General features: G+C 40.4%; 1 protein-coding gene and 1 pseudogene across 1 annotated transcript; one reads left to right on the forward strand and one right to left on the reverse strand.

The window, feature by feature from the left end:
- Positions 1-1,338: 1,338 nt before the first annotated feature.
- Positions 1,339-12,320, reverse strand: CCDC117 (coiled-coil domain containing 117). Its single transcript, XM_019743084.3, has 5 exons — positions 11,996-12,320; positions 11,260-11,310; positions 6,553-6,777; positions 5,945-6,082; positions 1,339-4,265 (listed from the first exon to the last, which is right to left on the reverse strand). The coding sequence occupies exons 1-5, from the start codon at positions 12,175-12,177 to the stop codon at positions 4,028-4,030; spliced, it is 834 nt and encodes a 277-aa protein (XP_019598643.1). The 5' UTR covers positions 12,178-12,320; the 3' UTR covers positions 1,339-4,027.
- Positions 12,321-24,428: 12,108 nt separating this feature from the next.
- LOC109453415 (GTP-binding protein Rheb pseudogene) lies at positions 24,429-24,968 on the forward strand (annotated as a pseudogene).
- The last annotated feature ends 1,752 nt before the right edge of the window (positions 24,969-26,720 follow it).

The raw sequence follows: 26,720 nt of genomic DNA on the forward strand, positions 1-26,720 counted from the left end.
TGGTAAATAAGGAAATCTTCATATTGAAACTCTAAATTGAATGGTTAGAAATAAAAATCAAGACCTGTTCCTTCAAAGCCAAAACAAGATTTCTATTAAATGCAGAGGGTTGTCCATAATTGAGATTAAAAGCATCAGGTGACAAATGCCTGCACACCATTTCCCTGGGCTTTATAACACCATCTATGTGTGCTTCCTTGCTTTTCTAGGCATACTACTAAGGCAGACATAAAGCAGGCACAGAACTGTAGGCAGAAGGTAATACTGCCTACTCCAGGAATATTTTACAGCAGCAGTTAAATTCTAATCTCCTAAGAATTTCTTTAGAATTAAATTCTAATCTAAGAATTAAATCTTTACTGTGACTTCTAATGTTCATTAAGGGACAGGAAGACTGGCTTGTTTACCCACTAATCAGTTGTTCAAAGACAATGTCATCTTGTTCAGCTGTACTCTCAACTTCATACAGTTCATCTCTAAAATGCTACTGGTAGAATATTTGAACCAAACCGATATACACAAAACTCTATTCCCCCTCGAGGAATTTAATCTTACACTGCCTGAATCACACTTTATTGTAGATTTCAATGAAATCTAAATGGCACGTTAGGTGTTGCTGCAAAAGAACTATAAAACCACTGGCCATGTAGGAACACTGGACCTGGGGAGTTGATTGTAAGACTAACTTGTCACTGTCTACTAAGGTTTTAGTTTCCAAACCTGTAAAATAATTAAATAACTTAGCTGTGATTTCCAAATTTTTTTGAAAAAATAATATCCTGAGTTTTCTGTAACTGCAACCCAAACTTAACTCTGCCTGTCCACAAATCAGGGATACACATTAAACAACAGTTGTAAATATGCAGGCAATACTGCCACCCAGTGACCTGTCAACTCTTAAGAAAGGAATGACCACGTAACTGAACAGCATGCAATGTTCCTATTCCTTATTTTAAAATGTCCCAAGCCTATAAAAACAACAGAACTGTAAATCTATATACAGTTCTCACCTCCGTATTTGAACATTTTTGAAGATTCAGTCACCACTGCCATCTCAATACTGGCAATCACCACTGCCAATCAATGCTGTTGACTGACGACAGCAGTGAATTGCTGAGTGGAAAGCACTCTATGGGTTTTAGAATGGCAAAACATAGTCTGCCTGTTTTGGAAATAGCTAATTCATTTATGAAATGTACCTTTAACCCAACATAATCACCTCCTCAGAATAAAATTTAAGCCTCTCACTGATATGAATGCTGCTTCAAATACAATTTAGAGGAAGGTAAAGTAGCTGTTTCATTTACTTAAGTACAGGAATACAAATATCTCAAAAAGTCCAAAACACTTACGAAGTTTTATTGAAAACAATAAAATACAGAAACACCAGATTCTCATTTTAAAGTAAAATTGACAGCTTTTCCTAGAACTTTCCTAGTACTGCACTATTCTCTCTTTTAAAAAAAGAAACCAAGTTTCAGATCCAAAATAATTACTGACCTTGCTGGTAAACATTCTTCTCATGGTTCATTATTTTTCTAACTTTTACATTTGCACCTTTTCAAGAAGGAGTCATCTTTTTTTGTCTTTTAATTTGACTAATATTTGTGAGAACTGGACTTACTTTCTTCATTTTAGTAATAAAAAAACAACAACCCACACACACCCTACTCAAGCTCAGAGAAAATATACATTTGTTCATTAAAGCTCACCTGCTTTAGATAATTTTTTCTTTTCACACATTCGTATAGAAAGCCAATGTTTGATCCATGCTGCAAAAGCTGTACAAAATGAAAAGACCTGTTATTCCTCTAGGAAAACCTTAAGGCAAAAGCAAAACCCTTATGCTACAAAAGAAAAAAACAAAGCAGAAGCATGGGGACTGTGGAGTCGGCTCAGATAAATAAGCACCACAAGGATGAAGACGACAATTTGTACACAAACATAAGCAAGAAGTTTAAAAATGAGCCTTAAACATCCATTTTCCTGCAGAAATAATTGTCATGTCAGGTAGCTTGACTCCTGAAACAAGTTCTGTTTGGATTTTAATTAACAGAATCTTAATTGTCTCCTATATTTACCAACGGTATCAGACTTGTTGGGGGGGGGGGGGGGGGCGCTCTTCTTTCCTCCTTTTCTTCGTACAGACCTTTAACCAGAGGCCTGCCCAACAATTCCTATAGAAGACAATCAGTGTGTTTGGGTCCTTCTTGGCAAAGCTGTCACCTCCCCTTTCACCCTAACACTGGGAATAATTCCAAATTCTGGGCAGTCACTTCATGTTTTTAAGTTGTACTTTAGCACGGAGATTTTTTTAAGGCTACAAACTTTGCAAGTTGGTCCCATTAAAAATGATCTAAAGGCAGGAGCTTTTCAAATGGCATGAATCAAACACTTGCAGATTTCAACAGAATACAGTTTACATTCATCTCTAAATCTGAGATTAAGAAACTATTAGCTGGTTTCCAACTGGTTTCAATACTGGTTTGAAGTCTGAATAATTTTACTGTGTAGATATTAAATATTTTGTTTAAATATTAAACATTAAATCTTTTCCTGACTATCCAGACAGAAATAGAGAAGCAGGAACAAAACGCAAAAGAAGAAACAGTCTAATAAACAGACTTGTGACTTCTATGCCATTTGTAACGGGATGGGTTTCAAAAATGCCTGGGAGCTGGTTTCTAAAAAGTTACCTCTACTTGGCATAAACCACTTTTTTTTTCCTTACACAAAGTACCAGATTCCTACAAAAGGGGGGAAAAACAGAAAAAAGAATTGGGGTGGTATCCTGTTGTGTGATGAAAAGGCCAGTATACACTATTACACTCATTTAATAAGTTATAGTGAATATTTTGTAGCACTAAAGAAATTGTCATTTTACTTTGCACTACTGAGTCCTTGCCACACAGTTCTTCCTGAGAAATAAAAACTTCAATCTTGGTTATCCCCACAGGACGCCTTGAGCCGGTTTAGGTCCTGAAGATGAAGATTTCCTGCTAGCAGGAAGCTATTCTCTACTAACTTTTAGGCTACTGCACAATAGTTGAAGCACCAGGCAAATTGGCTATTTCAGTAAATTTCGACATCTGCCCACATTCTCAGTTAATTATTCAGTCATTGTTTTCTAAACATTAAAAACTTAACTTGCTAATACAGGTACAACCTTTTAACTATAGAAGTTATCATCACTGGGCTTAGCTGACATGCCACTTCCTTGGGATTACCTAAGGGATGCTTCTCCCATAGCCAATTTGCACATGGGTTACCTCTTTTAAATCTTTTGCTCTCTCAAAGTTAATTAAGTTGTAAACATTACTGGATAACTGGGCTTATCAATTACTCGTATGCAAGGGAAACCAAGGAGCAACAGTAGCACAAGGCAAAAAAGCCTCCAAGGAAAAACCTTCTTTGCATTTTCTCTGTATTTTCATCACATTAGAGGCAAAAAGGTGAGCCACAATGCTACTGGATATTTACCATTACAGCTACATTGAATTGACAACTAATATACAAATTTCAGAGCCTCTATTAAATTTCTTAGGAATAGGCTTAAGCTACTGCTTTCTTCCTTCCGTCTCCCCAGTCATAGTCACCACTGTAAACAGAGCTCATATCTATAGATGAAGTGTGACTCAGGGTACAGTTGTAGTAGGAGTATTCTTCTTTCTTAATGCATCTTTTCCAATTCAAGTGTCTGAGTACTTTCCAAGTATATGAATGGTTTAGACAATGTAACAGATGACGTAAGCCACCCTCATACATAAAGCTTCTATACTTGCCTTTGCAGACTGTAGTCTCACATTAATAATCCCTCTAGAAAACAGCTTTTCCCTTGAGACAAGCTTCCTTGGCAAAAAGATGAATTCAAGAAACGGCTACCCAAAATGAGTCCCACCCCAAATCACAGGTGGAGATATTATTATTACACCCGTTTCATAAAACTTACAAGTCCCTATACTATATACGGAGGCTCACGACCGAACACGAGCCTTCTAAAATTTGACTTTAGTATAGAAACAGGTTTCTAGAGTTCCATCTCTTCTTCTGTGCAAGCAGCTGTCTCCAAACTATTATAAATAGGCATCCCTGTTTGCCGAGGTTCCAAGAACAGTTCAGTTCTGCTAGGGAAGGCAGTACCAGCAGTGGCATGCTTAGTTTGGCTCTCTCCTGTGTAGTTCTTAGCATTAGATGACGGCTTTGGCTTATCAGAAAGGAGTTCAGGGAGAGGTTTCCAGAGCACAAGCTCCATAGAAGGACGGCTCCTAAGACATAAAATAGAGATTTTTATAAAAAATTTTAGGACAGGAAATTAAAAGCTATATATTGAAAAGCTAATGTCTGCTACCTAATATGTAGAGTTAGGAACTGATGGCATCAAAATAGGAGATTTATGACAATCCAAATTAATCTTTAGAAAGGTCACTCAAGTACATAAAATTTCACAGTTCTGCCTGTATTTCAACCAAACCAACTGGTTGTACTGATGCTGTGACTAGGAGTAATAGAAACATCCAATGAGAAAAATAGAGGCCCTTGATTTACTATTTTAACTTATTAAAAACTGTGGTTAATATTAGCAGATGTGGGCCATCTTGTATTAAACCATTATAAATGAAAATGAAACACTGAACAAACACATTAAAAGTATCTCAGTATGCCCTTTGCTTAGTATTGCTATGAAGTATAACACTTTATGCAGTAAGCCAAAATAATAATTATGTCCCCAATGCCTGTGTCTGTCCTCTTAGCCTTCCCCCATCCACTAATGCTTTGATGGTTTCTAGGACCCAAAGGCAAATAAGGCAAAATAAAACACAAACAATAAAGAATACCCCCAAAGGCTAGCTTCCAGAAAACTACCAAGAGCAGAAAGTACTATGTTTTAGACTGGAGGGCAATGTGACCTGCTTACTCTTGGCTAAACTATTTATCTACCCTCAGGGCTGGGTAGTTAATTGTAAGCTTACGCTAGAGGGCTGACGGCAAAACCTTGTGATCTAACCTCAAGCAGCAGCTGAATCCACCATGGCCAAAGGCAATGCTAGCATCACTGGGACTGGTGTTCTAAGAGAATTTTTCAGATATCTGACACGTACTCTCACTACTTATCAAGTCTATCTGAAGTCTTTTCTAGGTAACACCTAAATGGTTATTTTATAACCTGCCTACAGCAGATAATGAGGACTTGAGATCATCTAACCTCAAGGACTATAAGAATTACAGGGCTATCATTAGTTCTTTTTTTTATCATTAGTTCTTATGTTAATGAGCCTCAGGCTGCTTTGCTTTTTAGGTTATGTTTGCTTTCCAGTTTCCAATCTTGAACTCTAACTATACTTTCACTGCTCACTACTACAAGTTTGTTCTGCTCTCCCTAGCTGTTTCTGTGTTTCTCTTCTGAAGATCTAGGAAATCAGAAGAGTTCATTAAATTGTGTCTAAATTAGGGGCAAAAAGGTTCTTAGAGCTAAAGGCCTGAGGGGCTATGACACAATTATATGAGCTTTGATTTAACTGCTGGGAGACATTTTTTGTTTGTTTCCTAGGTTTCAATGGTGTTCCTGGATAACTAAGAAAGCCAGGTAAACAAGAGGTATTGAAATGTGGTTCCTATATCCTATCACAAGAATTTAAGAGACTGGGCTCCCCTATTCCCAAATAGACTTTAGTGCATTTCAAGTCTTCAAAGGAATCCAGCGGTAAGTAGGCAAGGCAGCCACTCCTGCATACTTCAAACTCCTGCTTGTACAGCACTTTGCTCACCCCAATGAACTAAGAAAATGTCTGTCTCTAACCTGGGCTAAACACAAATCCTACTATGCTTTCACTTGGCTGGTGATCAGGAGATGAAGATATGGCTAAGATAGAACAGGCAGTGTCTACAGACATTAAGTTTTCCCTCCAAAATCATAATTAAATGGAAATCAGGAACCAAAACTTACATGGACTCAATCATTTTCTTTGTAAAGACTTCATCAAATTCCCTCTTCAAACCTGTTTTCATGGTATCAGAAAGGACAAGACTGGGGAGATGGTTAATATTTCTGTCGGCTTCAACTTCTTCATCTTCGTCAATTATCCTAAATAAAGGCAGCAGGAACAGAGAAAGGAAAATTATTTAGCCAAACTATTACATAGTCTAGTAATTGGACAAAACTTAAAATAACAAAAAAAACAACAGGTGCTACAGCAAAAGGTCAAGTAAAATATAAGGCTATACATGAGTGAAAAAAATTATATACGTAAGTTATTCAACATTCAATAAAAAGTTTTACATCTGATGCAATACAATTTGAAGGATGTGTCCCTGAAAACTCCCATAAACCAAAAATTAGTATTCAGAGATAATAAGTGAAAGTATTCTGTACAGTTCTATGAGAAGAGCGTAGTTTAACATTTAATGTGCAGATGCTGAGTTACCTGATTTTTTTATGGTCTTCCTGAGAAGTTGAGGATCAAAATATCATCAAATGAGCAATGAGACTAGCTTAAAAGAGTAAAAACGTAGATAGGAAGAACAACAAGCAAGGTATATACGCTGCCCATTTACCTGTCCTCAATTTCCTGAAGCCTCCTCCTGGCAACTTCAAACTGCGGTTCTCCAGTTGTCTGATCCATTTCTTCACAAATAACATCTAACATGCCAGATGCAGAAAGGCCACTAGTGCATGGATTTACTCCATGACCCTCTATAGCCTGATGTGCACAAAGAATCCAGTCATTAGGACCAACACAGAGCCCTGCTTCAGTTAGCCTTTTCTTTCTTACTGGACAACTGGAAAAAAAAAAATTTCAATGAAAATCCTAGTATAAATGAAATGTATATCATCCTTATCTCTAATTAAACTCTTACATGAAAAAACTAGTAACTTTTTACAATATGTGATTACAAGACGGAAAATTATGCATTTTCTTTTTTGTCATTCTCACAGCGTCCTTGAGATATTTTCTTCTACTGCTCTCTGCCAAACTAGGCTATACCTCCAAGGTTTTGCTTTTTCAGATTATAAGTATTCAATGTGGGAACTTAAAGTTACTCCTATTTATTTGGTCCTGGATAGGTCAAGAGGGAGTAAGGAAACCAAAAATCACAAAGCAGCAATTCAGTGCCAGCCATATTTTGTCATACTGCTGCTGTTCCATCAAACTGGTCATGTGGGAAGGTGGTCTGCAGGCATCCTATAATCCCTCATGGCAAAAACATGTGCCTCATCAGGTCTGTTCCAAGTACTACAGGTGCTAATGATATTGCTTATTTCTTGGTCCTCTCCAAAATGTCACACTGTCATTTGGCTCCATGAGTTCCTGACGAATGGGGTACACTATTCTCCCACCCTGCAACATAAACTATCTTTACTTCCTAGAAAAATTTCTATTTCATAGAGACATCAAAGTTCATCAAATCCAATTTCTTTGTTTTGCAGATTTGGAAACTAGGACTTAGAAAAACTAAAGTGACCCTTCCCAAGTGTCATGTAAGATAGTTACATGTTGGGCACGAGACCCCAGAGCTCTGGAATCCTACCCTCTGTGCCATTCTCACTAAAACCTCCAGCCTCCTTAGGAAAGTTCAAGTATTCAAACTCTTACCATGAACTCCAGTAGTATTTGCAAACCCTATGATATGCCCAGCTTAGTTGAAAGACGCCTGAAGCAAGTTAAATGGACAACTGGCACTGTTCTATGTAAGTATTTAGACCGAAAGTACTTTATTACTTGAGCATCAGCAAGTGCAATCTCAAGATCAGAACACAGCTATGCAACCAAAAAAAATTCATTTTAATTGCTAGCACAGCTTCTCCTTTTCTAAACTGAAGGTCAAAGGAAGCAGCACAGATTTTACAAGAAGGTTCTATTCCATGTGAAGACTATAAAAATTAACATTAAAATCTCTGGCAATATGAAATCCGACGAGTAATAATGCTCTCTTGAACCCAGATTTTTTACTGGAATCAACTATTAAATAATGTTTAGTTTATAATTAGTTTTAATTCATAAAGTATGAAGAATATCTTGCTATACATGAAATACTTCTGTAATAACTGCGTGGTTTTAAAGTATGTGCTGTTTTGGAAAATAGAAAAAAAGTTAAACACATAAGAAACTAGCTAAGAAAAGCAAAATAAATCTAGAGGAAACAGGTAATTTCCTACCACATTTAACAACTCAACTATTAAATGCAATTGAGGATAAGAGCTGGATTCTGATCTCTGACCACCAGCATCATTTGGACTAAATTATTTCAGGCCTGTAGGTCTATTTTGCAAATAATTATAGAGATCAATGATTAAGTCCCCCCAAAAATGTGATATAAAAGACTTGGAAGTACTGATAAAAGCTGTGAAAGTGGCATCTAGGCAGCAGACTTCTGGGCATTACACATCCAAATGTTGAGTCCCTCCCAGGGCCTCAATCTCTCCATCTGTACATTAAAGGTGGTTAACTTTTTAAGCCAATAGCTTTACACTTCAAACTTTTATTTTTAACATTGGAACACTGTATTCAATACTGTCTTATAGGGAACCCCAACAGATAAAAGCAAAGAGGTCCCTGTGCATCCACAGCAATCCCAAGGCAGTAAAGAATATAAATATTGTCTGGACAAGTAGTTTTTAAAGTAAGGCAACTTTCAAATCTACTCTTATTAGTCTATATATCAACAAGATTAGAAAATCCAAAGTTTCTACTGACCAAGTAAATAAATCATACATAAAAGTCAAAAGACAAATGATAAATTTGGGGAAAACATTTAAAACACAAATAAATTGGTGATTTCTTTAAAAAAGATTTCTTATGAATAAGACCAGTAAGCCAACAAAAAATTTGCAGAAACATCAATAATTCACACAAAATTAAGCACACATGGCTTAAATGAAAAGATGTTCCATATAATTTACAAAACACAAATTAGTAATCTAATTTCTTAATTATAAAATCATATGCTCAGGGGCCAACCCGGTGGCTCAGGCGGTTAGAGCTCCATGCTCCTAACTCCAAAGGCTGCTGGTTCGATTCCCACATGGGCCAGTGGGCTCTCAACCACAAGGTTGCCAGTTCAACTCAAGTCCTGCAAGGGATGGTGGGCTCCACCCCCTGCAACTAAGATTGAACAGGGCACCTTGAGCTGAGCTACCACTGAGCTCCCAGATGTCTCAGTTGGTTGGAGCGTGTCCTCTCAACCACAAGGTTGCCGGTTTGACTTCCGCAAGGGATGGTGAGCTGCGCCCCCTGCAACTAGCAACGGCAACTGGACCTGGAGCTGAGCTGCGCCCTCCACAACTAAGACTGAAAGGACAACAACTTGAAGTTGAATGGCACCCTCCACAACTAAGATTGAAAGGATAACAACCTGACTTGGAAAAAAAGTCCTGGAAGTACACACTGTTCCCCCAATAAAGTCCTGTTCCCCTTCCCCAATAAAATCTTTTAAAAAAATCATATGCACATAAAAATACATACAATTTCATGAATAATTGCAAAACAAACATCCATGAAAATAACCTTCAAGATAGGCTGTCACTTTCCCCAAATGGTCCTCTGTTCCCTCTTCCCTACAGGTAAACAGTCTCTTATGGTAATTACTTCCATTTTAAAAAGAATATATTATCACACATACAAACATGCATCCCTAAACAATGTTTAGCTTTGCCTGGTTTTGAACCTTATAGTTAGGGAATTATATTGTATATATTTTACCATTAATGGACATTTGGATTGTTTCCGGTTTTGAGCTATTATGAGCAAGGATGCTATGAACTTTCTTGTATGTGTCCCCTGATATGTGCATGTACATACTCAGAAGGGGAACTGGTGAGTTAAAGGGCACATGTGCTTTCAACTTATTAGATAATGCCAAACTGTTTCCCAAAGTACTTGTACCAATTTACATTCTCATTCATAGTGTTTGAGATTTCCTGGTGCTCCATGACCGATCCAATGTCTACTGGTAGAGTAGTATCTCATTGTGGCTTTAATGTCCACTTCCCTAAAGACTGATGAGGTGGAAAATCTTTTCATTTGGCTGGTCAACTGGATATTCTCTTTGGGGAACTGTTTCACTCATCTTTTTCACAGAGTGCTTCTCTATGAGACGCAATTTTTTACCTATCAATTAAGTCAAAAGTTTCAAAATACAGTTCTGGTGAGAAGACGGAAAAACAGGGGGCAGCCCAGTGGCTCAGAAACTTGGAGCGCTGTGTTCCGCTGCTGGTTCGATTCCCACGTGGGCCAGTGAGCTGCGCCCTCTACAGCTAAGATTGTGAACAACGGCTCTCCCTGGAGCTGGGCGGTTGCCAACAGCTGGAGGTCAGTGTGGGCTTCTGTGGGCTGCTATGAAGGACTGACCAACGACTGGTTACCGACTGCCTCAGGTGGGGAGAGCGCAAGGCTCAGAATACCAGCGTGGGCCAGGGTGCTGCGCCTTACAACTAGACTGAGAAACAATGGCTTAAAAACCAGGGTGGGGGGGCAGGTAGAGGCAAAAAAAAAAAAAGAAAAAAAGAAAAACTGGCATTCCCACTGTTAAAAGGAGTACATAACTGGGCAACAACTCTCACATAGAAAATCCATACATTTTTAAAGAGTCCATTCACCTATTTGCAAATATACACAAAGAACTTAACAAGAATGGTCATGGTAGATTTGTTAGTAAAAGATTAGAAATAGCTCAGAAATCCATCAATAGGAGACTGGTTAACTTTATCTAGCCTTACAACAGAATTCTGTTCAATTGTTGAAAAAGAAATTACGTGTAACACCATGTGCCTATATGCAACAGGCTACACAGGAAAGTAAAATGAGAAGATGAACATATTGCACAGTGTGAAGACTATCTTCTTACAAATGTAAAAAAACCAGAGGTACACACAATTATAAGCTTGTACGTTTTTAAATGAACTTCCACAGGAGAAATAGGAAAGAGGTTGAACAGGGGTTACTTCTGGGAGGAGCTGTGAGCATGGAGTGTAAGACTTTTCAATATATATCCTTTTACACATTTGGAATTCTTTTCCTTTGTGCATGTAATAATATTCACATGGCTCAACATTCAAACTTTACAATCGGGTATAGAGTGAAGTTTCCGAACTGACCTGCCAGCCACCCAGCTACTTTCTCTAAAAGATAACCAACGTTATCAGTTCCTTGTGCCTCCTTTCAGAGACACCTAATGTCTCATCTTTTCACTTGAAACAGTCGAGAATGTAAAATAGGTTACATTAAGTGACCATAAAGTGAATAAATGGCACCTGAGACTTACTCATCATCCTCCTGCTCTAGCTTGTGTTTCTTTTTACAGGGAACTGAAACACTGTTGAAATAAACAAAAAAGAAGTTAATTGAGAAATGTGCTGAGCTAGTGCTTTCGGCATTCACTCTTTCCTGCTCCAATAAGCTTGCCCACCCTACAGGTACCCACCCAGCGGTCCCTTTCCTTGTCGCGTGGGGTGGATATACAGGTCACAAGGTCAGTCAGGTAAACGGTGGGTGGTTATGACCTAACTAGAGATTGAAATCTAAACTCATTTTGTCACGGTAATGGGAGATGAATTTGGGCAGGCTCACGTAGGGAAAACGTTTTCGAGGCGCTGTGCTAACCCACTTTATTTCCAAGATCTCCAGGAGAACCCACTTCTGTCCCCCTTTGCGGAAAAGAAAGCTGAGTGTCCGACAAGCACTCCAAGTTGCGCCCATCAGCGGTCGCGCCGAGCCCGCTGGGGCAGCGCGGCGTGTGTGCGCCGAGAGGACGTCCAGGCTCCCGTCGGCCCGGGTTCCAATCCCGACCCCACCTGGACGAGCTGAGGGACGTCTCCTCACTTCCAGGAGGCGCAGGAGGGCTGAGGTCCGAACCGGACTCCCGGGCTGTGCGACCTCCGGCGACTTACAGTTAAGGTCTCTGGGGATCAGTTTCCACATCTGTAGACTTGGGGCTGAGGAGCCTCCCGCGTCCGTCCGCCCGGCCCGCCCCGCGTCGGCACGCCCGCCCGGCTCCTCACCGTCCGCGAGCGGCGCTCCCGTCGGGGCTGCTCTGAGCGGCGCGGGGTTCCGGCCGCGGGGCCAGCTCGGCGCCGTCCGCCCCCGGCGGGAAGGCCCGACCGGCTAAGGCCGGAGGCGACTGCAGCAAGTCCGAGCCTCCGCTGAGGGGGAGACCGCTGAACGGCCGGCCGAGCGCGGCCATGGCCGGGGAAGCGAGGAGTTCGTACCCGCGGCCCCGGCCACCCACGTCCCCAGGCCCGGCAGCTGTGGCCACAGCGAATGCTGAAGCGTCCACCTCTGAGCCCGCTCTTGACCTCACGTCACGCCTTCTAGAACCCTCCACTCCGGGCCGCCCAGGGGCACGCCGGGATTTGTTGTGTGTGGAGAGCCCCCTGCCGCAAGGAATGCCGGGAGTGGCAGTCCTTACAGACTACAAACAAGATGGCTACCTCGGCTTAGTGTAGGCAGCTAGAGCTTGAGGATGGTTCTTTCGGGCCTTGAATATATTCTAAGTTCGAATCCTCTGTAGTAAAATCCGATAATAATAGTGCCTAGCTTCATGGGGTTGATGGGAGAAGTAAATTAATTAAATATCTAGCTCCCTTAGAACACTGCTTGGCACATAATACAGATTCATTAAATATCAGCTAGTATTACTTCCTTCTATATTTTAATATAAATGAAGTGGGTGATGCCTCTGAGGGAACAGCATGGAGGATCAGTAAATACCTCAGAGAACTTGTGAGAAGCCTTTCAGCTTCTGCCTGGGGCATCCAGAGACACAGGCTTGCCAGAGGGGCAGAGTTTGTCAGCTCCAACCACAGATCATGCCTCATTTTTCCCATCTCAGGTAATAGTACCATCATCCAGTCCGAGTTGCTTGTGCCAACGTCAATGCCCTTCAGCCAAAGACCTATAAAGATCTACACTTGAACAAAGATGTGTTTTATTATTGACTTCTTGCAGTGAGGGAGGATCTTAGTAAGGGGATGTTCGAAAAAGGCTTTTATAGAATATGGGCTGTCAGGTGATTTGGCAGAAGGTTCAAAGAAGCAGAGCTTTGCTCTGGAATTAATACTGTGAGTAAGCAGGGATAATTCCATGATTGGGTATCATAGTCAATCTTTTCTAGAAGGTGGGAAACCTGTAATTGGTAAGGAAGCAAATGTTCTTCGTATTAACCGGGATACGGGATGTTTGGTCACTTTTGTGGTTTGGACAATGTCCATTTTTGTCTGCATTCAGACATGATTATGAAGTAGTCTTGTTTTATCTTGATCCATCGAACTCACATCTTGGTCCTTGTTTAATGTTGACATTCTGTGAAATTGTTTAACAGGAAGAAACCAAGTCCAGCCAGATACCAGTGCAATTTCTGCTGTCAGGAGATGCTTTTCTATTTCTAACCAAAAACCAAAGCAGCGTTGATGCCTCTTTTTTGTTCACCACTGTATTTGATCAGTTAGCAAGTCCTATGGGCTTCATTTGTGGAATGGTTCCAGATTCTCTTCCTCTTTCTCCATTTCTATTGCCCTCACAATGGTCTAAGAAAATGAATGAATCCCCTTTGCCTCATGTAATATAATGTATTAGGTTGAAGTTTTCTTAGTGGCATTTACCATCCAGTTTTGTCTCCGTAAGGGAACACCCTACTTACTGCAACTGGATATACAATGTAGTTTCCTGAGTCATTTCTACAAATGGCCACCTCATTCCTCACCTGAAAAAATATACACATATAAATATATATGTTTATAAAAAGGGAATCCTACTCTATATGTTATTCTGAAACTTTACCTAATTATATTTCTTGAATACCTATCCAGATTCATTCTTTCTTTCTTTAATTCACAATTCTATACCAGGTTGCATACCCCTTATCAGGCAATGTACTAGAATTAATAATGTATTAGGTACTTCCTATTTGCAAGTATTCCTCACATACTTCAAGTATTCCTCACAGGATAAAGTCAAGTATTCCACACAGGAACTCTAAATTGGATGCTTTTATTACCTGCATTTTACAGATAAGGAAACTGAGGTAATTTGTGATTTCCCCCATTCCCTCAGCTATAAGTGAAGGAGTTCTACCCCAGGTCTGAGACTTTCGATCCTGCCCTAGACTGCTAGACTTTGCTCTATCTTACTGAATAATTCCCTGAAAGAAAGTGGTTTGGAGGAATACAGGAAAGTCTTACTATAGCGTGTCTGAGAGAGACTCCTTGGGGCTTCAGACCCTGGAAGCAAAAGACAGGATTACTGTGTACTGTTTCCTACACTAGACTGGGGAGAGTGGCTCTAGAACTTGATAGTGGCCATTTTACACATCTCTTCTCGGTGAAAGTACAGGCCTGCCTCTTTGAGGTGACCTCCAGCTTAACTCTCATGGGATTGGTGGGACATAGACATACACTTAGACATCCCCTTCCTGATTCCTTTTTCCTGTGGCTAATCTTGAAAAACAAATGAAAAAACCCACAATGTTTTCTGGTTATAAAACAAACAGGTTCTTAGTAGAAAATTAGTGGAGGTGGTGATAAAAGTATAGAGAAGAAAATAAAAATTGCCTTAATTCCATCCTGCAGGAAGCTCCACTGTCATGAATATTCTTTCAGTCTTTTTCTTACTTGTGTGTGTGCACACACACATGTCTGTGTGCTAGTGTATAATACACACATAAGAGCTCTTCATTTTCTCGTTTTGCTCTCACAACTAGACCACAGGTACTCATATGTCTCTATAAAAAATAATAAAACTAAAGCTTAGAGAGGATAAATAATGTATCTACATAATTAATAGTCATTAGTTAATAGAGTTTAGCAAGAAGCAACCTTGTCAGGATGTTAATACAAAATTATTAGGCTTCAGCCCCTCTGGAAAAAAGACACCAAACAAAACTGTTGATGGCAATGACCCGTGAGGGTTGGGTTTATCAGAATTTGCACTTTCTGGGGATAAAGTTTAAGCTTTTATTTTTTTCCCCCCTGTGAATATGAACTACTTTGTAGTCAGATAAAGAGGTTAAATGTTTTTGAAATAAACATGCCCAACATGATAAGGTACAATGGATTGAATATTTGTGTCCCTCCCTCTGTCCCCAATTCATATGTGAAAATCCTAACCCCTAGTTAGGAGGTGGGCCCTCTGGGAGGTGATTAGGTCATGAGGGTGGAGCCCTCATGAGTGGGCTTACTGCCCTCATGAAAGAGACCCCAAAGAGCTCCCTTGTCCCTTCCACCATGCGAAACACACAGCAAAAAGATGGCCATCTATGAACTAAGAAAGGGGCTATCACCAAACACTGAATATACTGGTTTCTTGATCTCGGACTTCCCAGCTGCTAGAACTGGGAGAAATAATTTCTGTTGTTTATACCACTCCGTCTATGATATTTGTTATAGCAGCCCAAACGGACTAAGACACGAGGTTAAAAACAAGAAGTCAAAAGAAGCCATCGAGACCAGCAGCAAGCATGTATTGAGTCCTCACTATGTACCAGGCACTGTACTAAGTGTAGTACTTCATGTCCTCTCCACTGTAACACTCCACTACTATATCAATATCACCATTTTGCAGCATAAGAGACTAAGATTCAGAGAAGTGAAGGCCTCATCTTAAGATCAGACAGTTAGTAATGATGGTTCTGGAAAGATTTGACTGATTCAAAAGCCAGGGAGATCATCACTGTTTTCCATAAACAAAGAGAAACGTTCTTTCCTGCTGAGCACCCACAAAATTCATATTCAAGGGACGAGCCCTGATTAGTCACGGTTCTCCAGAGAAAAGGAACCAGTAGGATATACATATATAGAGATATATGTAGGAGATCTATTATAGGAATTGACTCACATGGTTATGGAGGCCAAGAAATCCCACCATCTGCTGTCTGCAAGCTAGAGAATCAGGAAAGCCAATGACGTAATTCAGGCCTGTGAATCAGAGGGCTGATGGTATAAGTCCCTATTTGAGTCCAAAAGCCTGACAACTAGGACCACTGATGTCCAAAGGCGGGAGATGGATGTCCCAGCTCTAGCAGGAAGAGAGAGCCAATTCACCCTTTCTCTGCCTTTTTGTTCTTTTTGGACCCTCAATGGATTGGATAATGCACACCCCCATCTGAGGGCCATCTGCTTTACTCAGTTTCCCAATTCAAATGCTAATCTCTTCCAGAAACATCCTGACAGACACATTCAGAAGTAATGTTTTACCAGCTACCTGGGCATCCCTTAGCCTAGTCAAATTGCCACATAAAACTAACCATCACAATTCCTAAGGAACTAATGCTCATGCTTAAAAAATGGCAACAACCACTATTGTCAAGGGTGGAGTGAAACCTGCAAATTAAGATGTTGCTAATGAAATTCCAAATAGGTGAGCACCTTTTCAGAAGCAGCATACCAGTACTTTTATCAGATCATAAAAATATTGGTGTATTATGTCTATTGGTATGAAAAAAATGTTTATGTATAAGGACAAAAAGGGGGATGTAATATGTAAATAGGAAATACTGTGTTAGGACATGGGTGTGTTTCATGATTATTTTAAAGCGAATCCCAGAAACATTTTTTTCTGAATGCTTTAGTGTTTATCTCTAATAAATACTTTTTCAAAAAAAAAATAATAACCTCAATGCTTTAGCATACCTAACAAAATTAGTAATAATTCTTCAAGATCATATAATCTGTATTCATATTTTTCCAAGTGCCCCCAAGTGTTTTTATTGTTGGTTTGATAGCATCATGATTCAACATTGCTTTAGGTTTGCCTGTCTCTTGAGTCTCCTTTAGTCTAGGTCCCGTTTGCTTTTTTTCCTTGTTAATTATTTGTTGACTCACTAGGTGATCTGGACATTGGCATTGGCATTGTGAACACTGATGGTGGCAATGAGGCATCTTACATGGCTTCTCAGGTCAACATCAACAAGGGAGCCTGGAGCAGAAGGGGGAAGAACAGAGCAGATACAGCTACCTGCTTGGTAAGCATAGTCCCAGGGGGTGGCAGCTTCCTCGTGGAAGCAAATAGAATTTTGCAGAAGAACAGGAATATCAGTATTACCACGACCCCATCCATTTTCTTTTCCCTGCTGGAGCCTCCTAGCTGGTTTCCCTGCTTCACTACAGTCCATTAGCCACAGTGCAGTCAGACATATTTGTCCACCGTGCAATCCTGATGTGCTCCTCTCCTGCTTTAAACCCGTCTGTGACTCTCTTGGGAGAAGGTCCAACTTCCTTCAGGCTCCACTTTCCTTCAGGATCCCTCCCCTTCCCACCTTTGTATCTTCATCTCTTCCCACTCCCCACCTAATGTCTACATCTAGCAACTTGGGTTTTCTTCAATTTTCTATTGAATTTCTCTCGATTCTTCTTTCTCACCTCCAAACTTTTGCATACATGCATCCTTCTCCCTGGTACCACCTGCCATCTTGTGCATCCAAACAGACCTTTCCAGTATATCAGATGTTTGTGGTGTTTTCAGAGCCAGAAGAAAGGCGGTATTGTAGATTGCAGGCAATGACAAATGATCCTATTTTAAACTCTTGGAGTACCTTTTGGAATGTATTCTGCCCAGAGTAGGCTTGAACATAGGAAATTAGGGATTTTCACACGACTCTTCGGGGTTAACATCAATGAGAATGCCCACAGTGTTCCTTGGTTTCCTTGGTGCCCATGATTGTGGCAGAATAAATGAGCAATTGGTCTGAGCAGTGAAGCATCTCCCTTGTTTCCATATTACCCAGAGGAACAATGGAGGGACTTCTGTACATATTCTTAGCTATTCATTATACTTGTTCTCACAGCTCTCACGTGTTTTAAAAAATAACACTGGGGGCCGGTCCGGTGCCTCAGGCGGTTGGAGCTACATGCTCCTAACTCCGAAGGCTGCCGGTTCGATTCATGGGCCAGTGGGCTCTCAACCACAAGGTTGCCGGTTCAACTCCTCGAGTCCCGTAAGGGATGGTGGGCAGCGCCCCTGCAACTAAGATTGAACACAGCACCTTGAGCTGAACTACCACTGAGCTCCCAGATGTCTCAGTTGGTTGGAGTGTGTCCTCTCAACCACAAGGTTGCGGGTTCAACTCCAGCAAGGGATGGTGAGCTGCACCCCCTGCAACTTGCAACGGCAACAGGACCTGGAGCTGAGCTGCGCCCTCCACAACTAAGACTGAAAGGACAGCAACTTGACTTGGAAAAAAAAAAAAGTCCTGGAAGTACACACTGTTCCCCAATAAAAGTCCTGTTCCCCTTACCCAATAAAAAAAAATAACACTGGATTCATTAATAAAGGTTTACCCAGAGATATCTCCCTTTCATTACATGGTGATGTGGCCTATGATTTTCTTTGTATTATTTCTGCACAGACTGTGATAGAATGTGTGTGTTGGCATTGGTCCACCCCGGAGCAGGTGTGCTCCTCTCTAAGCACAATGCACGCTCCTGGGTGGCAAGGAGATTCAATCAAAGGCAGCTCCTGCAAGTCTTCAGCTATGTTCACTCTTCTGAACTCTAGAGGTTTCTGCTCATTCACATTAGCAATATTAGAATAAGTCTTTCATGGATAAGATGACTGGTGTCTAAGATACGTAGATTAACTAGAATTACTTTAGATATGTCTTCATTTTGGTATTAATAAGGTATAAAAATCTAGTGAGCACTTCACCCTGCCATACTAAAGATGGCATCCCAGGTTTGATTCTTTGTTTTTTCTTCTTTTTTCCCCCCCAGGTTTGATTCTTAAATGGTCTTGTGCCCCATACTTGTGGGGAGGGTTCTTGGTCATATCTTGGCACTGGAAAACTTTTTCGTTGGCCTCAGATAAACCTTTTGTATAAGGAGTTTTTGAGAATCAAAGAGGAACAGAGCTGAGACTTGGAGGTTCTAGAATAAATCCTATGGCCTGCTTGCTAAATGCCCTTACCAGAGGCAGAATTCTACATGAAACAAGCTTTGATTAAAACCTGGTAGAATAACAGGGTGAAAGAAGAAATCGCAGGGGAAATTTGGAAATGCTTTGAGATGAATAAAAATAAAAATACAACATACCAAAACATATGGGCCAAAGCAAGCTGAAGGAAGGGAATAATAAAGGTCAGAGCAGAAATAAATGAGAGTATGAAAATAGAGAAAAATCAATGAAATCAAAAGTTAGTTCTTTGAAAAGATCAACACGATCAACAAACCTTTAGCTTGACTCACCAAACAAAAACAAAAACAAAAAGAAAAAACTAGAAAGCAAAGACTCAAATTACTAAAATTAGGAGTGAAAGAGGGAATTATAAGTGAAAACCACGAACAAATGTATGCCAACAAATTAGATAATTTAGATAAAATGGATAAATTCCTGGAAAAATACAAATTAACAAAATTGGTTTAAGAAGAAATCAAAATTCTGAATAGACCAATAATAAGAGATTAAATTAGTGATTTATAATCTTCCTACAAAGAAAAGACCTGGTCCACATGACTTCACCAGTGAAATCCACTGAATACTTAAAGAAAAGAAAAAAAACACCAATCTTTCACAAACTCTTCCAGAAAACAGAAAAGGAGGGAAATTTTCCCAGCCCATCTGTGAGGCCAGTATTACCCTGATACTTAAACCAGACAAAGACATCATTAGAAAAGAAAACTAGAGGTCAATATCCCTAATGAATGTAGATACAAAAATCCCCAACAAAATACTAGCAAATCAAGTCCAAAAACATATACACCATGACCAGCTGGAATTTATTCCAGATAAATAAATCTGGTTCAATATTAAAAAACAATAAATTCAATACACCACATCAATAGGATAAAGAAAAAAAGCATATGGTCATCACAATAGACAATTTAATAAAATTCAACACCATTTTATGATAAAAATAGTCAACAAAATAAGAATAGGAGGGAAATTCCTTAACCTGATAAAGGGCATCTATGATAAACCTATAACTAACATATATCCAATAAGCGACTTGTATCCAGAATCTATTAAAAAATTCTTACAGCTCAGTAATAAAAAGACAAATACCTCAGTTTTAACATGGGCAAAGGAAATGAATAGACATTGCTTCAAAAAAGTCTTCCAAATGGCTAGTAAGTACATGAAAATATGCTGAACATTATTAGTCATAAATGTGACTCAAAACTACAATAAGATACCCCTTTGCACCTACTAGAATGGCTAAAATGAAAAAAAACAACAACAGGTGATAATAAGTGTTGACTAGGATGTGGAGAAATTGGAACCCTCATACACTTCTAGTGAGATTGTAAATGGTGAAATTACTTTGGAAAACAGTTTGGCAGCTCCTTAGAAGGGTAAACATAGAGTTACCATATGACCCACCATTTCTACTCCCAGGCACAGATCCAAGAAAAATGAAAATATCTGTTCACACAAAAATGTATACATTTATGCTAAGTGAAAGAAGCCAGTCCAAAGACCATTTATTGTACGATTCCATTTATACGAACTGTCCAGAGTAGGCAAATCTACAGATTAGTATTTACCAAGCGCAGGAGGTGGAAAGGAGGAGGGAGGGTGCAGAACAATACCTAACAGGTACAAGATTTTTTTTTGAGATCACAATAGTGTTCTAAGAGCAGGTCCTGGTAGTTAATGGTTGTACGGCTCTGTAAATAGGCTTAAAAGTATTGAATTGTATACTTTAGACAGGTGAACTTTGTGGTATATTAATGATCTCAATGCAACTTTTTAAAAACAAACCTGGACACATGTTGTGGAAGAGTAGTCAGCTCTCATTTACCCCATACTCTCGGTGGTTTCTGACACTGAAAGGAACCTGATAACTCTGAATGACCAAAGCAGCTTAGGCCAGTTTGCAGTACAAACTACCTTGCCTGCTACGGCTGGGTGCCATTTTTTTCTCCCTATCAATATGCTAGGAGGTTTGGCAGCTATTGTGAGTAAGAGACATATAGGGGTTATAGTGAGGTTTCCCCTATTTCTCTGAGAAATTGAAACTAAGGAAGCCAGACAAAATATAAAATGTAATCATGACGATGAAAGGAAACAGATAAAAACAGGATAGAGAAAAATGATGGCTCCTCAGCCAACACTTGCAGTAGAGTTAGTGGTTAGGACTACATTTCTTTCCTTTGTTCTTTTTTTTTTTCAATTGTAATAAAATATACATAACGTAAATTTCACCATTTTAACCATTTTTAAGTGTATAATTCAGAGGCACTACGCACATTCATGTTGTTGTACAACCATCACCACCATCCTCCTCCAGAACCTTTTCATCTACCCAAACTGAGGCTCTGTAAGAGTGAGCGTTTTCTGAATTTAGGGACCTGAGTTTGATTTTCCCACAAACTGTTACTATGTGAACTTGGAAGAGCTACTTTGCCATTCAAAGCCTTAGTTTCTCCCCCTGTGAAATAAGGATGATAGTTCCTGCCTGAAAGGGCCCGTTTGAGGATTCAGTGAGAAGGGGAATGTAAAGTGCTTATAAAATGTGTGACCACTAGGTCTCTCTCTCTCCTGCCCAGACACTTTTCCTCAGCGGCAAACCATTTGCCTGTTGAACATCAATGGAAGTCCCAAGGACACAGACACAATCTTTCTGCAAGGGAGTTCAGCCCCTCACTCCCCACCACAAGCTGCAGCTCCTCTTCCTGGGTTTCCTGTCTTAGCCAAGACCCTCTGCATCCTCCAGTGCTCACACCAGAAACTTGAGGTCCCTTAATTCAGCCCTTAACCACATACAATGAGTTGCCAAATCCTAACGATCCCATCTCTTAGAACACTCTTGAATCTGCCCACTTTTCCTCTCACCTCAATGCTGCCTTAGTTCCAGAATAACCGCCTCTCAACTCTATCGAAGTGTTCCCATTTGGGTCTCTCTTTCTCCAGTATCTATACTTCTCTTTATCTGGCTGCGTCTTTCTCAATATCATCTCTGTCACTGCCCCATTCCCACTCCCTACGTCATCGCAGTAAGATTCTTCATTTGTGTACATGCCATTTCTCCTGCCTACCCACCTGAAAATGCAAATGCCTTCATAGCCTTCAAGACTTAGCTCACAGGTGCTGTATTCGAGAAGCCTCCATGATTCTGCCCCCAACTTCTGACTGAGGTTAGGGGCATGTCCCCTGTGTTCCCATCTCATTTTATACTACCCACTAATATTTGCAGAATATGGTGGTGAGCCCTGTGCTAAGTACTCTGTGTGCATTCTGTTATGTACTCTTCATTCCTGGTGTCTTATCTATACTTCCTCACGTTGAGGCGGGCGCTATGGTTATCCACATTTTATAGATGAGAAAACCGAAACTTACCTGCTCGAGGGCACACAGGAGTAAGAGGAAGTACAAGATGTTAAACCCAGTTTTGACTGATTTCATGACATCTGCAGTATCACAAATATAATTTGTAACCTAACTTCTACCTCTTTCCCTAATCCACTGAATCAGTTCTGTTTCATTTTTTCACCTTACTGTTCTGACACCACCTCCTCTGCCAAGCCTATCTGGCCCCTCCCCTTTTCCCAACTGAGTTAGCTGTTTCTTGCTTGGTGCTTCCACGGGCACTGGCAGCCCCAAATAAATTTCCTGTTAAAATCCCAGTTCCAACTTCTCTTGAAAGAATCGGGAGATTGTCAATACAGTGTCTGAATCTCTGCATGGCAGCAATTGCCAGAGTCGAGTGGTGTCTCCCCCTTCCTCCCCAGCTTTGAGATGAGGCAGGTGTTCTCTATTTTCTTGAAGACCTTACCCCTTTTTAATAACATCCACCTCCACCAATGTCACCTGTGTGTGTTTCCTGCCTGGAGCCCTTACTCCTCTGTACTCTGATGATTTGTTTCTGAGTCTCTCTTGCCTCCACACAGCCATCCCTGGAAAGGAAGAGATGGTGTCTTCTCTTTATTTTTTTATCTGGCCACATCTGATATATCCAACATGTCACCAAAAGTGACAGAACCAAAGGAATTTTTCATCAAAGCAGAGCTTTAGGTCCAAGTCTGCCGGAGCCATTTATCGCTTGCCATTGAACAGAAGGTGGCATGATGACTTTGTTGTCTCAGAGAGAAGCATCTTTTCTTTTTGCTGGGAGGCACCCACAGAGACCAGAAAAGTAAGGGAGGCTCATTCCTCTCTGATTATACATTGTTTATTATATAATTCCCTTGACTATGATGGGTCCTCCCCTTGGCTTCTGTGTGAAAAAGAGTTAACGCAGCAGCTCTGAGATTGCACATCCTTAGAAAGGTCTGCTTACACGGTTGGCTCTTGGTGTCTGAGAACTTGTTTTGGGGAGTGTTTACTTAGTCCCAGAACTGATAAGAGTGGCCCGCTCTGCCTAAATTGTTTATAAAACAATATGTTTTATGCTGAATACCTGTTTTCCTTCTGGGAGTCTGGAATTTTGGCACATGCTAGGCAGAGCGTTACCATCTCCCAAGAAAAAATCTGGGTACTGAGACTCTAACACACTTCTCTGGCACACAACATTTTTACGTGGACATATGTTCTCAAAACTTGTTGCTGGGGGAATTAAGTGTGTCCTGTGTGACTCCACTGAGAGAGGACTCTGGGAGGCTTGCACCTGATTCCCTTTGGCCTTCACCCCATGTGTCTTTTCCCTTTGTTGACTTACTTTGTATCCTGTCACTGTAATAAATCATAGCCATGAGTTCTCATAGTCCTGTGGGTTCCCCTAGGCTAATGAGTCATTGAACCTGAAGGTGGTCTTGGGGATACCCGACACAGCTTCTTTCTGCTTGTCTGGATGCCACTCCCCATCTTCCGTGAAGTCTTCTTCCCTGGTTACTGCACGTGCGGGCCATCTCTCCCTAAGCCCAGTGAAGCTGTACGCTCAGGCTTTGGAAACAGGGACTCAGGTCAAATCCTGCCTCTGCTTGACAAGGTGCAGGCCCTGGCAAATGGCCCCTCTTGTAAAAGTTGTTTAATCCCCTTGGCTTGCACTTAATCTTGGTGAGTTCAACCTCCCTAAGAGCACAGGCTTTGCAGACAGATCGAGGTTTGAATCCCAGCTGTTGACTCTCTTACCTCCTGGGAGCTTGTTTTTTCATCTGTAAAATTGAATAGGGTGTTGAATAGAGCTGGTTGTCTGGCTAGGTCTTATTTTCGGGGAAACACGGTAAGTGCCTGGCACATAGTCACTGTGCAGCAAATGGGAACTTTTATTATTGTTCTGGTTATTAGTGTAAAAGTCCTCTTCCCAAGTGGGTAGGAAGCATCTAACTGTTCTGTGTGTCTCTCCAGGGCTGAGCCTTCTGTTACACAAAGTAGGTGATTGAAACTTTGTTGAAAGGATAGAGTTTACTCTCTAGCAAAAGGCATGACTTTGTTGCCAAAGTGAAAGTAATAAAAGTTGTCATTATTATTTTTAAAAATCACATTTGTGCCCCAGGCGCAGCTATGGCTAATGGCTGGTGCTGCCTGGGTTGATGTGGTTGGCCCGGGACTGAGGTGGCTGCCAAGATGCCACAGTCCAAGCCCCGGAAGATGCGATCCTGGGCTATGGCTCTGTGGGGAAATCCTCACTGACGGTTCAATTTGTTGAAGGCCAATTTGTTGACTCCTACAATCCAACCATGGTGAACATGTTCACAAAATTAATCATAGTAAATGGGCAGGAATATCATCTTCCACACAGCTGGGCAAGATGAATATTCCATCTTTCCTCAGACATACTCCATAGATATTAGTGATTATATCTTTTTGTATTCTGTTACATCAATCAAAAGATTTGAAGTGATGAAAGTTATCCATGGCAAATTGTTGGATATGGTGGGGAAATACCTATTATGTTGGTTGGGAATAAGAAAGACCTACATATAGAAAGGGTGATCAATTATGAAGAAGGGAAAGCGTTAGCAGAATCTTGGAGCGCAGCTTTTTTGGAAACTTACGATAAGAAAATCAGATTGCTGTTGATGTGTTTAGAAGGATAATTTTGGAGGCAGAAAAAAAATTGATGAGGGCACTTCACAAGGAAAGTCTTCCTGTTCAGTGATGTAATTCTGCTGCAGGACCTGAGGATATGGACCTGTCCTACCTGAAGACGCAAACTGCCCATTATCCCTGAAGATAAACTCTGCTTTGTTTTTCTTCTGTTAACCCGAAAGATTTCATTTGGATCACAACTTTTTCCTGCCCCTACATTTCAGGTTATGTTAAACTCTGACTGTCCACATGAGTTCACGCTCACTTTCAAATTTTAAGCAATCATATTTTCAATTAATGTATTGTATTTCTTCATAATGTTATGGCCAAGAATTTTACCGGCATTAATTTTTTTCAGTGTAGTTTGTTGTTTAAAATAATGTAATCATCAAAATGATACACTTATACTATTAACTATTGCTGTTACACTGTTGTAGTATTAACTAGGCTTCCATACATCAGTGTTTATTTCATTGTTTAAGATATACTTGTAAATAACATAGCTGCAAACCTTAAAAAAATTACATTTGAGTGCTTACTATGTGCCATGCATTGTGCTAAGCAATTTGCATAATTTATTTCATTTAATTTTCACAATAACCCTGTGAGATAGGTACTATTATTATCACCATTTTAAAGAAGAGGAAATAAAGCTTAGCACAATGGTGGACTCACAGCAAATAAGTGTCAGAGCTAGGATTGAAACCCAGGTTTATTAGTCAGCTCAGGCTGCCATAACAAAAATACAACAGACTGGGTGGCTTAAACAGCAGAAATAAATTGTCTCACAGTCTGGAAGCTGGAAGTCCAAGATCAAGGTGGCAGCATGGTCAATTTCAGTTTCCAGGGAGGAGTCTCTTCCTGGCTTAGAGCTGGTGGCCTTCTCTCTGGCTTCCTCTCAGGGCCTTTCTCCAGTTTGTGTGTGGGGAGAGTGAGCGAGGGAGCTCTCTGGTGTCTTTTCTCATAAGGACACTGATCCCATTGGATCACCTTTATTACCTCATTTGACCTTAATTATTTCCCTGGAGGCACCATCTCCAAACACAGCTACACTGGGGGTTAGGGTTTCAACATATACATTTTTTGGGGAAAACATTCAATTTATAACATAAGGCCGGTCTGATACCAGAGCAGACATAGTCACAAATTAGTCAAGACCTCTGATTTGTGCTGACACTGTGTTAGGACTGATGTGGGGTTGGGAGGTAGGTGCTTAATGTGCTTCACTCCATCTGAAACTTTAATCCTAATAGGGCCGTTAACTTTTCAGACATCCTATAGGGCTTCCTCTAGGGCTTTGTCGGGAATACTGGAAAGTGTTCCTGCTTTACAAGTCCCGCTAAACTTGGAGCTTAGGCGAAAAGAAAAAGAGAGGGAAAAAGTAATTCCACTGACTTAGAAATAAAGTCTTTTAAAATTATTTCGCAAGTCAGAAATGGTTTGCTGGGAGGCCATTCCAAATGCCTTTCCAGTGGATGGCAACAGGTAAGGGAAAGTTTCTTTGAAGTTCTTCCAAAGGTGTCATTTGAGGCAACATTTATCTGATTTCTTTTTGTGGTCAGATTGCTGTGGTCCTGATCATTGTTCTGAAGAAGGAATAAAGATTGTCTACAGAAATATATCAAATACTCCTTTCCTCTCCTCCATCTTTGCAGAAGCATCCAATTTAATCTGGACATTTGCTTGCATTGAAATTATGTAAAGGATTCCCTTTGTGTTTTTAGACAAGTAACGCATTCTCCTTGTAAATTGTGAGAGGGTTGGAGATTGTACTGATATTCCTAAGTACCATTAAGCCAGATAGCTGCTAGATCAAGATTCACAAGA

Source organism: Rhinolophus sinicus, chromosome 9 (assembly GCF_057876585.1).
Source record: "Rhinolophus sinicus isolate RSI-liver-muscle chromosome 9, RSI-T2T, whole genome shotgun sequence".
Classification (NCBI taxonomy): domain Eukaryota; kingdom Metazoa; phylum Chordata; class Mammalia; order Chiroptera; family Rhinolophidae; genus Rhinolophus; species Rhinolophus sinicus.

Coding starts and splice junctions, on each gene's coding strand:
- CCDC117 (XM_019743084.3), bottom strand. CDS start 12,177: ATGGCCGCGCTCGGCCGGCCGTTCAGCGGTCTCCCCCTCAGCGGAGGC. Junction 6,083..6,552: donor CTTCAGGAAATTGAGGACAG/GTAAATGGGCAG, acceptor GCCTTTATTTAG/GATAATTGACGAAGATGAAG. Junction 4,266..5,944: donor AAGAAAATGATTGAGTCCAT/GTAAGTTTTGGT, acceptor TTTATGTCTTAG/GAGCCGTCCTTCTATGGAGC.